The sequence below is a fragment of the Taeniopygia guttata genome, chromosome 6 (genome assembly GCF_048771995.1).
Source record: "Taeniopygia guttata chromosome 6, bTaeGut7.mat, whole genome shotgun sequence".
In the NCBI taxonomy this organism is placed as follows: Eukaryota; Metazoa; Chordata; class Aves; order Passeriformes; family Estrildidae; genus Taeniopygia; species Taeniopygia guttata.
Genome location: NC_133031.1, coordinates 23,505,021 through 23,520,257, shown reverse-complemented (window position 1 = coordinate 23,520,257; position 15,237 = coordinate 23,505,021). Strand labels below are relative to the sequence as shown.

General features: G+C 58.7%; 1 protein-coding gene across 4 annotated transcripts; it reads right to left on the bottom strand.

The window, feature by feature from the left end:
• Nucleotides 1-1,095: 1,095 nt before the first annotated feature.
• LOC100218935 (prominin-1-A) lies at nt 1,096-12,314 on the bottom strand. 4 transcript variants are annotated; one of them, XM_072931184.1, is made up of 25 exons: nt 12,243-12,314; nt 10,512-10,725; nt 9,393-9,448; nt 8,958-9,163; nt 8,455-8,575; nt 8,245-8,308; nt 7,785-7,874; nt 7,343-7,533; nt 7,181-7,255; nt 6,849-6,912; nt 6,462-6,621; nt 6,050-6,202; nt 5,439-5,562; nt 5,195-5,286; nt 4,926-5,010; nt 4,675-4,818; nt 4,372-4,443; nt 4,094-4,183; nt 3,919-3,972; nt 3,511-3,591; nt 3,143-3,211; nt 2,965-3,054; nt 2,583-2,695; nt 1,674-1,691; nt 1,096-1,287 (listed from the first exon to the last, which is right to left on the bottom strand). In XM_072931184.1, the coding sequence occupies exons 1-25, from the start codon at nt 12,297-12,299 to the stop codon at nt 1,236-1,238; spliced, it is 2,535 nt and encodes an 844-aa protein (XP_072787285.1). In that variant the 5' UTR covers nt 12,300-12,314; the 3' UTR covers nt 1,096-1,235. The 4 variants fall into 4 exon arrangements, with proteins under 4 accessions (XP_072787285.1, XP_072787287.1, XP_072787288.1 ...); XM_072931186.1 differs by lacking the exon at nt 12,243-12,314 and adding an exon at nt 10,912-11,019; XM_072931187.1 differs by lacking the exon at nt 6,050-6,202.
• Between the last annotated feature and the right edge of the window lie 2,923 nt (nt 12,315-15,237).

The following is a 15,237-nucleotide window of genomic DNA, read 5'->3' as shown; positions in this document are numbered from 1 at the left end:
GCAATGTCCACAAAGCCAGCAAGTAGAAACTGAAGCTAGCAGCAGTCCTGTGTGAGCTGGCATCCCCGAGCACAGCAAGGGAAGAGGAAGCAGGGAACCTGATACAGGAGGGACAGCCTGAGGCCTGGGGGCAGAAAACCGAGCTGAATGCTTTCCAAGGGGCTGCTGGATATCTCACACCAAGAACCAGGAAGGGAGAGCATCCTTGAGGGAAGCAGGGGCCAAAGCAATCTGAAGGACAGATTCAGCTGATTGATAGGCAAGCACAGGGCTCTCTCTGAAGTCAGACTCTGCTGGGGGGAGACAGCAGGAGGTAAGGCCAGTGCAGCCTCAGATAAAGCCCAAAGGAAAAACTAGCAATTAGATCTGAAGGCAAGTGGAAAAAGCAGTAAGAGATGCACGTACTGGAGGGGGAGCTGGCCAGCCTGGCCCTCTCACTCTGCTCCAGAGAAACTTGGACTTTGCAACAAAGGAAATGAGTCAAGCTGCTCACGTATATCCCCTGTGCCTGACACAGCTTTTGGGGTGGTCCTGTGCTTGCACCAAGGAGCAGCACAAAGCAATACCTGAGCTTGCCCCAAGGTTCTAGACCAAGTCACCCTTGATTTATCTGTGCATGCAGCTTTTTCTGTGCAGAGCATGGGGTGTGCAGGAGTGGGCACAGAAAGTACCCATGGCACCGTATCTTGCAGAGAGAAGGAGGTGTGGGCTGCAGGCACCCCATAAACTCACTGGAAATCCACAGATGATACGTGCTAGGGAAGTGCTCATGTGCTGGGGACAGCTTGGGGTGGCATTTAATGGACAGGAGGCTCTTTGTGTGGCTTGTCCCATAGAGGGACCTGGCACTCACCCAGTCAGAGGTGCAAAGGGCTGCCCAGTGAGGGGAACATCACCCAGTCTCAATGACACTGAGCAGTGATCCTGTATCGACCCATAGGCTGGCTGTGGGCAGAGCACCCTTGGGAACACCAGAAAGAGCCCTCTGGTCCCAGGCACAGCCTCAGCTTGTGCCAGCAGTGGGAAACCCTCCAGCCCCTAGCCCTGTGTACTTGCATCACTGCTAGACCTGAGGAGCACAGTCACATCCCACAGTGCACACAAACACACCATTTATTGTTTGACACCAAAAATTACAGCCTTGGAAAGAGGCAGATTCTCTGCAAAAATAAATAGTCACATTTTTAAAGTGAGGGGGCCTGTTCCTTTCCTCCTCCATCTGCGGGTGATGGGAGCTAATGCCTTGTGGAAGGCCTGGGGATTTTGTAGGAGTTGAATGTTGGTGGCCTGCAAAACCAAGGTTACATATGTCACTCCCAGCCACAGAGAGCAGTAAGGGACAGCTCAGGATGCACTGGGATAGTCAAATATCATCCCACTCCTATCACTCAGCCCCACAGGAAATAGGGTACAGAGACAGCTTCCCCAAACCCACCAGCTTGGGAGACTGGGACAGCAACACCTCCAGACTTAGGAGTGTGGGAAGATGATAGGGGACACCACAACTGCATGCACTACAAATGTCCCACCTTCACAGCCATCCCCTGGTACCAGCACACTCCTTGGTCTGCACTCACCCTGGTCCCCAGCCCCCTCCCTCTGTCCCCTGACCCCCTCTACTACAGGGGCTGCCCCCCACCCCACAAAAGGACCTGGTAGTGTAAGTAGCTTACATCTCAAAGTCTTCATTGCTAGAGGGGAGAAAAAAAGAAGAGACAATGTTACTGGGGCAAGAAGATGCCTTGTGGGACAGGACATCTGCTGGTGGGACAAGGTCTCCCATGGGTCACAAAAAGAGAGCACATGGGCCTCAGGGTGCTGTGATCCCCTCCATCCTGGCTGCCTGATCTGAACAGAGAGCATGGGCTCTTAGAGGCCCCCAGAGCATCAGTGCTCCTTTCCCAGGCAGGCAGAGCAGGGCCCCACACTCAGCAGCACCCAGCTCCCTATACCTCAACTTGAGCTCCCTGAGGTTCCTGGGCAGCTGAGCCCATGTCTCCAGCCAGCTCCGAGGGGTGCACAGCAGCTGCACCACAGGGCCACGATGTAGCCCTCAGGAACTGGAAATCCAGCTAGAAACTGCTCACTATCCTCAGGGGTCAGCTGTGCTGGTGGTGGAGCTGCCAGGCAGAGTGTCCCAGAGGGCTGAGGGCAGCCCCAGGACACCAGTGGCCACAGGCGTGTGAGCAAGCACTGCACCCTCGTGGCAATGCCACAGCCACGCAGCACACTGCATTCTGTCACAGCACCCAGCTCTCATGCCAGGGCTCCAGCACAAAAATGGTGCAAAACAGAGCGAGTCAGGTGGTGGACTCGAGCCAGGCTGTGGCTGCAGCCCTGCCAGGCACCTTCCTCAAAAAGGAATGCACCTTTGTCTGCCCAAACGGGAGGTTCAGAGAAGGCAGAGAAAAGCTCCAGAATATCCCCATCCTCAGAGGCTGAGGGCCCCAAGCCATGTATCAGGTTCTCCCCAGCCCACATTACTTTGCATGAGCTCCACAGACTATCACAGGACATGAAGGGACAGGTGGCAGGGGGACCCCAGACCCAGTGTTGTCACAGGGGGTGGGGCTGCTCCTCACCTGTACACATCAGCAATATCCATGCGGCGGTAAAACTTGGCAAGTCTGACAGCCAGGATGATGCTGGGCAGCAGGAACAAGGTGCACCAGCCCAGGCTGAACCAGAAGGCATTCTGCATAGGGTGGAGGAAGAGCCATTAGGTCCAGAGAGCGACTGGGAGCATCTCTTTTCCTCCCAGCACTCCCCAATGACCACCCACTCCTTCTCCGAGCCTGGCCCTTTCCTCTTAGCCACAGCAGTTTGCTGGGCAGAAGCTGAGCACTGCTTCCTGTGCATCCCTCATCCTTCTCTGAATCCCTCATCCAGTGCATGAGGAGGTCAAGAGGACCTCACTGCCATCCCACACGTGTGTGTCACTTTACACACAGCTGCCCCACTCACCACAGAGTCCATGATATAGTCACAGCCAATGAGCTCCATATTATCCAAGGACTGAGCTATGGGCTTGCAACGTGCCACATCTTCTGTCACCTAGGGACATGGTGAGGACAGCATATGTCAGCATCCACCAAGCCCTGCAGCTAATTCTCCCCACCTCACTGAGGAAGGCTCAGCTTACCCTGCTCTTGGCCCATGAAATGTAGGTCTCAAAGAAATCCAACAGCCCTTCCAGGAAAGCTAATGTCTCCTGGAGGGGCAAGCACAGAGTGGAAATGTTGCCACCAGCAGTCCCCTCCATGCTCCATGTCCCCTTCATGTCAGGATCAGGGCTCCCAGACCACCTCAGCCAAGCAGCAACAGGGCTGAATGCTTCACCCCACCCCAGTCCCTTGCCAGGGATGCCATAAGGGAAGGGGACACCCAGGGGTGCAGGAGACAGGGAAGGCAAGCAGGATAAGCAGCCAGACAAGGTTTGGCTTCACTGTAGGAGGTCTTGGTGAGGGGGTCTGGTCCGTGTGACCTGACAGCAGGGCAAGGCAAGCTCACGTTCTTGATGATGATTGGTGTCTCCCTCTCCAGGAACTCCTGGGTTTTGCTGGCTTTGTCCAGTGCAGCTGATGTTTGTCCCTGAGGTGAAAGGTGCTCTCAGCACTGTGTTCTAAGTGGGGTCTCTGCACTTCACCAGCCCTGCACAGCAGCACTCCCTGGGGCATAGCCTCTCAGAGCTATGGTGTTCCCAGCAGTTACACACTTCGTAGTGCCAAGTACCTCAGCTGGAGGCCTGGCAGGGTCCATGGCCTCCTTCCCTCTACCCCATGAACAGCCCCTGCAGCACATGAAGAGTGCCACAGCAGCCCCCAGACTGTGGGTTAGCCCCACCACCTCCATTGCAGGACCTTGAGGGTGCTTTGCAGGGTGCCTGGGACTGGCATACACTCCCCTTGTGCAGCTTACCTCTAGCTGGGCAGCCCCACTCTGCACGGAGTGGATGTTCTCCTTCAGACTTTGCTGGGGACGGAGAGAAGGGGGATCAGACGTGCAGACCCCACAGCTCAGACAAGACCCTGCCAGCAGGCTTTGAGCTCTAGGGAAGCCCAACCCAGCATTCCCAGGACATCCCCCAGCTCACCAGCGGCCCAGAGAAGCTCGCCCGCATCTCCTTTTCCAGCTCCCTCAGTTTATGAGCATTATCTTCCAGGTCCTTCTTCACGTCTGTGCCCTGGAAGAGCTGCAGTCAGCAGTGCCCAGCTCTGTGCTTCACCACAGCCAGCTGATGAGCCAGGCTGGAGAAAAGAGCTGGGCAAGAGTAAAGGGCCACCCCTCAACACCCAGGCAGGCACAGAGAAGCATCAACCAGTGGTTTTGGGGACAGGGTGGCTATGGCCCTGGGGTGTTATGGTCTCTCACCACTTCTTCTGCCAGCTGCTCCAACTCTGCAGCCAGATCCAGGAGGCTTCCCTGGGTCATATTCTGATCCAGCTGGAAAAGGCAGAGAATGAGGAATGGGGTTCACAAGGGGAGCTATACCCCTTCTTTGTGGGACAGAGTGGAACCAGGGCCTTCTGGGCAGAGGATGTGCCTTGTTACCCTAACGGGTTACACAAATGGCAGAGGACTCTCACAGCAGCAAAAAGAAGAGCGCAACAGACCTTCTCAACCCACATCCAACTCCCCCACCCCAGTCCCAAGACCAGGCTACAGGCAGCACACCTGCTCCAGGGTGAGGGTGAAGTTGGGAGGCTGTCCGGCCCGACTGGCATTCAGCAGCAGGTCTTTCTGGCTCTGCTTGAGCAGGGAGATGGGGCTTAGGGTGATGTTCATCTTCTTAAAAGCTGTGGAGATGTTTCCTGCGTACTGCCAGAGCAAAGGAGGCCATGATGGGACATGTGCTGACTCCTGACTGTCCCCTCAGCCCTTGGACTGGATTTCTGCCCTCAAGACCCTGGCAGCCTCATGCTCACCTGGCTGATATTCAAGAGCTCATCCAGGGACATGCTCTGGTCCAAGTGCAGAGTTTGCCACAGAGAAGCATCTTGCTGGCACTGCCTGCAGGATGGAAGCATGGGGTTTAAAACAGGGCAGGTGCGGGCCACCCCCTCCCAGGAGCACATCCTCAGCTGTGCAGATAGGTTGCACCTTGCTCCTTCCCTGCAATCAGTGCCTACCCACAGCCTAGGAAGGCAGGGCATGCTGCCCTGCTCCTGGAGAGCATCTGAGGGCATTGACCCACCTGTATATCTCTGAGAAGTTTGTCGTGTCACTCTTCAGGCCCAGCAGGTCTGAGAAATTGAAGTTAGGGATCTTGCCAGGATTGTCCAGGAGCTAAGAGCAAGGAAAGAGATGGAGAAACTAGACATAGTGCAGGGCAGGACACCTTGGAAGAGCATCCTAAATGGCTAGTGCTGCCTCTGCTTCACCAGCAGCCCTCCTTTAGGAAGCAGTATCTCCACACAGTTTCCCCACAACAAGCTTACCTGGAAGAGCTGCTGGTTGTGCCAGGACTCACAGAAGAGCATGTAAATGTTCCCCCCCAGCATGAAGAGGATCATCACCAGCAGCATGAGCAGCCAGTAGAAGATGAAACTGAAGCCAACCCCTCTGCCGGGACAGAAATGCCATCAGCACCGGCAGCCCAGTGGCCCAGCACTGATGTTGGCATTGCCCTCAGTTCACAGAGCCCAGGGGCTGCACACCCCTCACCCCCACAGTTGTGGGAACACCACCCTTCCCACAAGCTTGTCTCTTTTCTGCCTTCAGAGCCCAGAGCATGACCAGGCTCTACCCTGGAGCTTGGATTCCAGAATAGCTTCCCACAGCTTTGCAAGGCAGCACTCCCCCGCAGAGCTGCAGGACCCAGGCACACACTGCCAGCCCTCGCCGTCACGGGGCAAACGGGCTCCCCTCAAATGCCTCTCACCAGCACCACATTTGACCTTCAATTTACCACCTGCACGGGGAGTCACCACGGGGCAGGCCATTAAGCTGCAGTAAAATGATGATTTAAGAGCTCGAGCATTCCCAGGCCAGCCCTGCCCATCCATCCCAGCGCTCCCACACACGTCCTTGGCAGACAATTGAGCCTCACGCCATGAAGAAGTTCCCGCCAGCATGGGAGAGGCTGCTGCGCTGTGTGGGCAGCACACCTTCCTTCAGCCCCAGGGGCCCCAGCAGCAGCCCAAAAACGTTGCAGAGGACCACCAGTAGCACTGTGCAGCACAGGAGGGCACACACGATCAGCCTGGGCCAAGACAAAGGGTGGGAGTCAGGCAGCAGAACCTGGGATCCTGAGCAGCACCCTGCAGTCCACTGGCTGCCTTCATGGGAAGGAAAAAGGTCCCAGACACCACAGCAGGGAAGGGGCATGATGCAAGGCACAGCTCTGACTACCCTGCACCCACAACCCCACCACCCAGCAAGTCCCCACCTCTAGCAATGGAAGGAGCAGGAACCTTAAAACCCTCCAGACAATGGAGCTGGGGCCGCAGCCCCTCACCCACCTGAGCCCATCCCAGGCAATGATCGGCTCCCTGTACTCCTCCAGCATCGATGTGGCATCGTTCACAAAGGCCCCAACTTTCTCCTCCACATCCAGGAGTGGCAGCCCTTCCCGCAAGCTTCTGACCTCCTGCCTGATGAGGTCCAGCTGGTCCTGGCTCTCTGTAAGGAATGGGGACACGCTGACATTGCGAGCTGCTGCCCAGGTCCTGCAGGGCAGCGGCGACTCAGAAAGAATAGGAAAGGGGGATCATGGCCAAGGAGGACATTGGCATGATGGCACCTGGGGACAGCCAGGGCTGCAGGGAAGACCTCCAGGAAAGAATGGCTTGAGAAGGGAGGAGGGAACCCTAGAAGAAGGAGAAGTCAGCACACAAAGCCCTACTTACTTGCCACCACTTCCTGGGACTGCTTTTGCACCTTGTCAGGGGTCATGCTCAGCGTTCTGTTAACCTGCATCCAGGAGAGCACTGCATGGAACTCACAGCGCTGCCTGCAATCCAGGGCTGAGCAGCACATCCCCTTGTCCCCAGATCCCAGTAACACATGACAGCCAGGCTCCCCACAGCACCCAGTCCACCCTACCAGTGTGCAGGGATGGTTGGGACAGCGAACAGACCTCTGGACCTTTCCTCCACATCACACACTGAGCTCCTGACAGAGCTCTTCCCAACCCACACCCTGTCAGCACAGTTGCCTGGGTGAAGGGAACACCCCTTACCTCCTCTAAATCAGTCTCCATGTTTGACTCAGAGACCTCACGCAGTGCCTCCAGCTGCTGCTCCACACCTGGGATCTGCGGGGAAGAGCCTGGGGTGAGGGAGCTGTGGGGGCTGGGGCAGGGAGTGCTGGGGCCCCTCACCCACACCTTGCCCCTCCTCACCGTGCTGAAGTTGGCGGTGAAGGCGAGCCCGTCCAGGGACACTCGGCCGCAGGGGAGGCCACATTTCTGCAGGGTGCGGTTGAGCTCGCCCCGCAGGCTGACCAGCCGCTGGCTGTAGTTGCTCTGCAGCTCCTCGAGGTCTGAGCGGCTGACAGCAATGTTGGCAAAGGTGGCGTTCAGCATCTCCATCCCTGGGGAGATAGTGGGGAGCTCAGGGCCTCATCCTGCCACTGTGGCAGGGACTCGTTCCCATCCAGCTGAACCTTGGAAACCCATGAAAAAAATGCGACCTAGGGGCACCCCCAAAGTCACGGCACTTGCCCCAGGGTGTGGCTGGGAGGCCAAAAGGATCCACCTCCATGGGAGCCTCACCCAAACATGCACCACCCCATCTTTTGATCCCCCAAGTCCCTTGCCAGTCTCCCAGGGATAGGGCCAGTACCTTGCAAGAGTCTCTGGAGAGATCCCAGAGCCCCATCCGTGCTGCTCCTGATGCGTGAGGTGATCCTACTGCCCAGTTTGGGCCCAATGTCTGCAGAGATGGGAGAGATGTGATGTGAATAGCAGGATCCCTGCAAGGTCCTGGGGCTTGCAGGAAAGCTGGTAAAATCACTGACACCACTAGCACCCCTCCCTCACCCATCCCCAGATGGGGGGCAGTGGGGATATCCCCACTTTCCCACTACCTGCATCACCCTTCCCAGAGAGGAGCCTGAATAAAGAAAAGCAGAAACTGGAGCAGAGCTGGAGCTTGGAAGAGCCTCCAGACCCAGTCCCTTTAGACATCCCCATAAGAACAGGGCAGAAAAGTAAACCCAAACAACACCCCCACTGCCCAAGAACCCCCAACCCAGCCACAGGGCCATGGGCGTGCTCCAGCCCCTCCCATCGCACACCCTCACCCTGGAGGCTGCGGTTGGCATAGTCCAGCGGGACATTGCTCTTGTTGATGATAAAATCGACTTGCTGTAGGAACAGAGAAGTGGTGTCAGTGAAGGTGGGGACCCTTCTCTGCTGCCAGCCCCTCTGCTGTCCTTCCTCAGGGGGCTCTTTGGGCTGCTCCTCCTGCCTGGCCCCTTGCCCCCAAGATATGGCAGGAGGACCATGCGTGCCTGGGGGATGGAGGCCAGGTAAGTGTGGATGTTGTCCAGAGTGTTGTTCACATTGGGGAAGGTGCTCTTCACAGCCTGGGAGAAGCGGGTGTTGCTGATGAGGGCACAGACACTACCAGCCCTACAAGGGAAGGGTGGCAAAGTCAGCATGTGGGGAGCTCAGTCCCAATGCTCCCCTCCAAACCCACCCACACGGACTCCCTGCACAGCCTGGAGGGTCTGGAGCACACCAGTGACTCCTGCTTCCAGTGCATCCCAGCACTGAGGGACCAGAGAGGAGGGACGCAGGAAACTGAGGCACGGGAGAGCCCGGTACGCCATGGGGAAGCTGTCGGGAAATGTCTGCACGGTGCCAGCTCCCCACCGCCGCTGCTTCCTCTCCTTTGTCCCGCCGTGCCGGGATCTATCCGTGAACAATGGCAGCTTCCTGGCACGGCCGCCAAGCGCCGGCATTTCCAGCCACCCCTGGGCTCCATGCGGAGCCTCCCGGCCGGCGCACTCACAGGAGGACAGCGGAGAGCAGCAGCACAGAGGCCCAGAGCGCCCGGCGCCGGCAGCCCGTCCGCCGGCCCTGCTTCTGGTACATGCGGCCCCCGCAGTTCCCGCAGCAGCGGCAGCAGCAGAAGCAGCATCCCACCAGCGGCACGAGGAAGATGAGGAGGACTCCAATGGCCGCGCAGACCAGGAAACCCAGTTCGTAGAGCAGCAGCTGGGATAGGAAGAATGAGAAGCAGCATAACGCTGGTGCCACAAAGGCTCCTCAGCTCTGCACACTCTGTCCAGACCCAAACAGACAAAATGGGTCCCCCCGGGGGGCAGAACGTGTCCCCCTGCTGCTACTCAGCATCCAGGGCTCAGCCTCAGAGCAGCACCCACCAGCATCCCCCAGTCCACGGTGGTCTGGGGCTGCCAGCTCCCCACCCCAGCTGTCTGCTCACCTTGGAGATGTCCTCCTGTCTGGACTCGCTCTGAGACTGCCCAAAATTAATCAGCTCTGGGAGACAAGAAGCACAGAGGGCTGTGAGCAGGTGCTGGGCCCTGTGGGGCTCTCCAAGAGAATCCCAGACCCTGCTCACTGCTCCCAGCCCAAGGCATCACCTGCAGCTCAGACCGGCTCCGAGTATGGCATTTTTCTCCCTTGCAGCTGCCATCCCCAGCCACCACATCATGCAGCATTTTTGCACCCCAGAAAAGTGCTGCCAGCTCCAAAGCTCTCGGGTTCACAGAACAAGGGAGTTCCTTACCACCATGGGCGTCACGGAGAGTGCCCCGGGGCAGCCCTCCTGCAGCCCAGCCCTACACAGAGGCTCAAGGACACTGCCAGTGAGGAATGAGTACTGGGGCAAAGGCTCCCTGCCACGCTGCCTCTTTCAGTCCCAGGGCTCTCCCTCCCTGTGCCGCATGCCCTCATTACAAGTTCTGATGACACATGGGGACATTGATTGTACTCTGGTGTCTATGTGACACAGGTCCACAAAGCAGGACCTGTGGTGCCAGCCACACCTTTGCCAGCGTGTTAATGGTAAGCAAGGGTTGAAGCCAGTGAAAGAGGAAGCACAAGTGGCAGTACTCAGAGTAGCATTTCCCTACAGGTGGGCAGCACTTGCCCCATGACTATGGGGCAGCTGCAGGGTCCTGGTATCACCTGTGCAAACCTGCAGCAGCTTTGAGACAGAGCTGTGACAGCGACAGGAGCAAGGGCAAGTGCTGGCAAAGCAGGGCAGCGCACAGGGAGAGCACACAGTGCTGCCACTGGCACCAGGACACACTGCTCTTGGAGGCCAGCAAGTACAGAGGGCTTCAAGACAGGCAAAGACCCTGCAGAGTGGGCTTTGCTCTGCACATTTTTGGGGGCCTAGGATTAAGATACCTGGAGGGAGGATGGGGCAGAACTCTGCAAGGTGGCATTACCACTAATGCCTGTCCTGGGGCCCAGCTAAGATAGCCCCACAGCTGTTATGGGACATGAGCAGGACACAGCTGGCAATCCTTGGGATCCCACTCCCGATTACCCCAGCCATTACAGCACTACCAGCCCCCCACCGCCACGCACCCACCTATGGGCAGGGGGTTGGGCTGCACCAGCCGCAGGAAGCCGTGTGCCATTGTCACCACCCCCGGCGTGCTGCTCCCCGGCGCCTCGGGGCCAGGGCGGTACGTGGGCTGCGAGATGTTCCCCAGCTCCATCGCAGCAGCTCCTGTGGACACCTCGGCACCGAGAGGAGCTGTCGGTGTCGTCGGGGCTCGGGACCACCCAGCCTGCCCTGCCTCCTGCCTCCGACCAGGAAATGCAGAGAGAAAAAAATCAGGCACCTGCCCGCTCCTGCCCGGAAGGAAAGAGCTGCGGGAGAGCACCGAGGAAGGATGGGTGCACCCATCCCCACCCCTATGAGCAGTGGGGTGGGAAGCCAGGCAGGAGGTGCCCAAGAGGGGATGAAGCAGATTCAGAGCACTCACCCTGTCCTCTGACACCTCCCTGCACCCACAGCTGCGGCAGGGTCCGGCCGCAGCGTGCCAGCGCCCAGGTCTGTGGTTTGTTTAAGTTTCAGCGATGACTGCTGACAAGATGTTTGCCGGGGCAACCGGCGATGCCGGGATCGCCCCACCCTGCCCCTTACGGCTCTTGGCACCCGGCCGCCTCGGGCCGCCTCTCTGTACCGAGGTCAGGGTCACCACCGACCTGTCCCAGCGCAGGCATCGGGAAGAGTCCCTCTCCTCCCTCTCCGCTAAGCTCCCCTGCCCGTGCTGGTTTCCTCCCGCCCCAGCCCAGGAGCTGGGTGGCCCGGGGTGATCCCGAGGGCAGCCGTCCCGCCCGCTCCGCCCCACGCTATCTGCATCCTTTCGGGATGGGGTGCGTTTCAACACAAACCAGCTGTAGCCACAGAATCGAGTTTTGCATCTAAAAACCTTCCGAAATGGGGCACTGCGGCAAACCCGGCATTTTTTCACACGCGTCCCGGTCCTCCCGAGTGGGGAACAGCCTCAGGGGTCCCCAGACAACATTTTTTCCCAAAGGCTGGGCGCCCGCTCGGCTCCATCCCCACTCCCCGCGGAGCTTTCCCACGCCGCCTGGCTCCATCCCCCGCCCCGCCGCCGGAGCTCCGGGAGCCGCAACAGGGCAGGAGCGGGGAGGGGCCGGGGGTCGCTCCCGGTTGTGCCGCGGACGCACCCGGTGGACGCGGGGCAGGTGTCCCCGGGGACACGTCTCGGCAGGCGGAGCTCCCCAGCTCGGCACGGCTCCGCACCGAGCCCGCGGCGCGGGCGGCCCCGGGAGGTGCGGGAAGGGCCGGACAGAGCCGCCCCTTCCGCCCCGGGGCCCGCCGGGGTCTGTCCGGGGCGTGCAGCCGCGCCGGCCCCCTCTTCTGCCGAGGGGGAGCCCTCTGCCCCACCCCTCCCCGCTGCACCTTGGCGCTCCTTCTCCACCCTTCTCCTGGCCCCAGCCAACCCTGACATCCTGCAGAGACCCCGGCCCCTGCCCTGTCCCGCATGGGAGAGCCGGCCGCCCACAGGCCCTCTGCCTGGGGATGCTCCCTCCTTGTCTAAGAGAACCAGCACTCACCCCGCACTGCCAGAGCCACTGCTGGCCCGTCCAGCAGCCCACCCTGCTGTAGCACCCTTGCCGAGAGCCTTGCCCCTATGCCAGCCCTCAGCTGTGCCCTGCACCCCGCACCTCCTGCCCCGAAGTAGCTGGAGCCCCCAGCATGGTCCTTGGCCCCTGCCCTGTGTCCCTGCATGGGACACCACGGGCTTTTGGACAGGGACCAGCAGGGACTCTGGGTGAGCTGTACCTGAATGACCTTAGCATGGGGGGCTCCCTGGCCCCTGCAGCACCCAGGGCTTCTCATCGCCACCTCCCAGTTACTGCTTAACTTTCCTTGGCACAAGCAGGCACCACTGCACTCTGTGACCTCAGGTGAAGGTGGCCCAGGGAGGAGGGCAGCCTTGCTTCAGGTTTTCTTCCTGGTCTGGCCCATGCTGGATGCCACAGTGTCATGTGGGACCCTCTGGCACTGCACTGGCACTGGGGCAGGGCAGCAGAGGGCTCAGATTCATCCCAACAAAAAAGGAAGGGAAAAAAAAGCAACAACTAGTGAGTTTCTCACAGCACTAGAGTTGATCTGGAGGAAGAAGGTTTGGGAGCTTCACAGGTATCCTTGGGCTTTCCAGGTCAGACCTAAACCCTGAAGTGTTGCCTTGGGGCCCTCCAGCAGCTCTTGGGCGCATGTGCAGGATGCAGCCAGGCTTATGCAGGATCCATCAGAGATGGCAGGATCTGCTCCTGCAGGGCATTGCTCCCTTCCCATCCAAGGCATCCCACTGAGCCTGCCAGAGCTTGGGGCAAGTCAGAAACAAGGGTATTTATTGATGCCTCAGCTCTGGGTGCCACACCATGGGCTCACCAGGGCCACCCTGCCCTCACCTGCCCAGCCATGAGCTCCTACCACAGCACCTGTATCCTGCAGCCCCCTGACCTCGGCCCTGTCACAGCCTGGTGATGTCCCTCACTGCACATGTCAACCCAACCCCTGCTCTTACGTTGAAGATGCAGCCCATCCTGCTCTCACCCTCCGCTGCATCAGCCCTGCTTTACGAGCATGGTTTCTCTCATATTCCTAATAAAGCTGGCACAGGGCACCCCAGCTTCTGGAGGGAGATTGGCATAGTCCCCTGCCCCTCCTTTGCTCCTCCCAGGACACCTCCATGCTGCTCAGCTGCTCCTGCCCTTCCCAGGCAGGATTACACGGCTCCCACTGCTCCCCAGGGAATGTGCCCATCACCCTGGTGTCCAGCAGGCCTCGAGCTGCTTGTTTGCTGTGCCTTGGGAACTGGGCCACTTACCCTCGCTGGGATTTCTGCCTTCCATGGCATGGCAGGGAGCCAGCTGTGGCATGCCTGGGAAGCAGCAGGCAGAGGCAGGCCAGCATCATCCAGGGAACACAGTGAGCCCTGTGCCCACACTCCCTTCCAGGGTACCAGGGACATGAGGGCACCCCACTCTGCGTTGCCCACGTCAGCCTGGTCCCACGCTCAGATATAAGTGATCAGGACAGCTTCAAACCGAAAAGTCATTTTATTGGTACCATACATGACTCATAAATGGCACAAACTATGGAGGGGAGGAAGGAAGGAAAAAAAAAAGAAAAAAAAAGAAAAAAAAAAAGAAACAAAAAGGCATTACAGTGTGCCCATGGCAGCGAGGGCTCTGCACCCTCCACACAGCAGCCGTGCAGCATGGCATGGAGAATCGTACCTTAATTGTGACACAGAGCCCCCCTCCCTGCCACACTGGGATCCCACCCCCGCCTGCAAAAGGGCTGTGGGGACCCCCGTGCCTGGGGGTCTGAGGGGCCGAGCCCTGCAGCCCCGGCCTGCCCATGGAGAGGCCCCGGAGCCAACACAGGCATGTCTCCAGGGATCTTCAGCTTGAGATCAGAGCAGGGCTGACTCACAACCACAGGCACAGCGGAAGGAGAGGACACACAGGGTGTCCCCCACCCCATCTCAGCAACCTCCTGCAGTCTCACCCACGAGTGGGCAAAGCATGGGGTGCCAGTAGCGCCCCTGCAGCAGCCAGAGTGCCCGGGCACAGGCAGGCCCTCAGTGACACCTGCCAGCCCCAAGCCCCATGGGGCAGTTGGACACAGACTGTGGGATCCCCAGCAGGGAACTGGGGGGGGTCTGATGGAGAGAATGGAGTGCACCCCTCACTCCCCCAAACTTCAGGGCTGCTCTGCCTGCCCCAGGCTCCCTTACGCACGCAGACAGACACACAAACCTCTCGCACACACACTCTTACACACACTTATACCCCCACTAGGGCAGTCCCCTCCCACAGCAGCGCTTGCTGCAACCCCACCATGGGGCATGCCAGGGGGTTCCCACAGGCAGCCCAGACTCCCATCTTCCCCCAAAACCCCACTCCAAGGCTGCTGGGGTGAACTGGTTAGTTAGCACAAACACCACCCTCCCCCAGCACCTCCCATCTTCTTGGAAAAAGCCTTGGAAGGGATTATTTTTTTTCTCTTTTTTTTTTTTTTAAACCAAAAAAAACCCCCCAAAATTATTATTTTTCTCATCGTTTCCCCTAACATCAATGGAGGCACCTGCTCTAGTGATAACACATTGAAAGAACAGTATCGTACACACTGTCTACAGCGCGGAAATGTACAAGCACGAGGTACACGAACCCGAGGGGGGGAGCGGGGACAACAGCACACAAGATTTACATTGAGAAGAGAGGCGGGGGGCTGGCCCCCCCCCGGCCTCTGGAGGGATTAGAAAGGAAGTCTGCAAAGTCTCTCCTTGGTCTGAAGCTCTCCGAACTGGATATAAAATGAGACTTCCAAGAGAAGAAGCCTGTACAAAAGTCAGGACAGGGTGAAAGGGTTCAGGACAGGAGGGGGGAATGGGTAAGGGAGCTGAGGGATATTTTCCCCTTTTTTTTTTTCTTTCTCTTTTTTAAACTTACAATTTAATAATATTATTCTTTTTTCTTAAAAAAAGACAAAAGTAGGAGGTACCAGGAGCCAGGGGTTGCAAAGGGGCCCCAGGCAGACTCACGCAGAGTGGAGGGAAACACAGGGGCTGCAGGCAGGGAACAAGGGCACCGGCTGCTCCAGCAGAGCTGCGGGTCCTCCGTGCCCCCCCAGACCCCACCACGCACTTCCTATATACAAGAGTCCCCCCATGGCTGTGCTGCGCTCTCGCTCTGGGGAGCGAGGGGAAGGGGACGGTGCAGGAGAGTGGGAAAATGCAACGGGGCTCTATCCTCAACGCCATCCC

Bases quoted from the DNA above. Each gene is read 5' to 3' on its own strand.
- LOC100218935 (XM_072931184.1), bottom strand. From the start codon at position 12,299: ATGAGAAGCCCTGGGTGCTGCAGGGGCCAGGGAGCCCCCCATGCTAAG. The intron at 5,287-5,438 runs GTAAGCTTGTTG...CCTTGCTCTTAG, and splicing joins ACAACCAGCAGCTCTTCCAG to CTCCTGGACAATCCTGGCAA. The intron at 2,696-2,964 runs GTGAGTGGGGCA...CACCCTATGCAG, and splicing joins ACTATATCATGGACTCTGTG to AATGCCTTCTGGTTCAGCCT.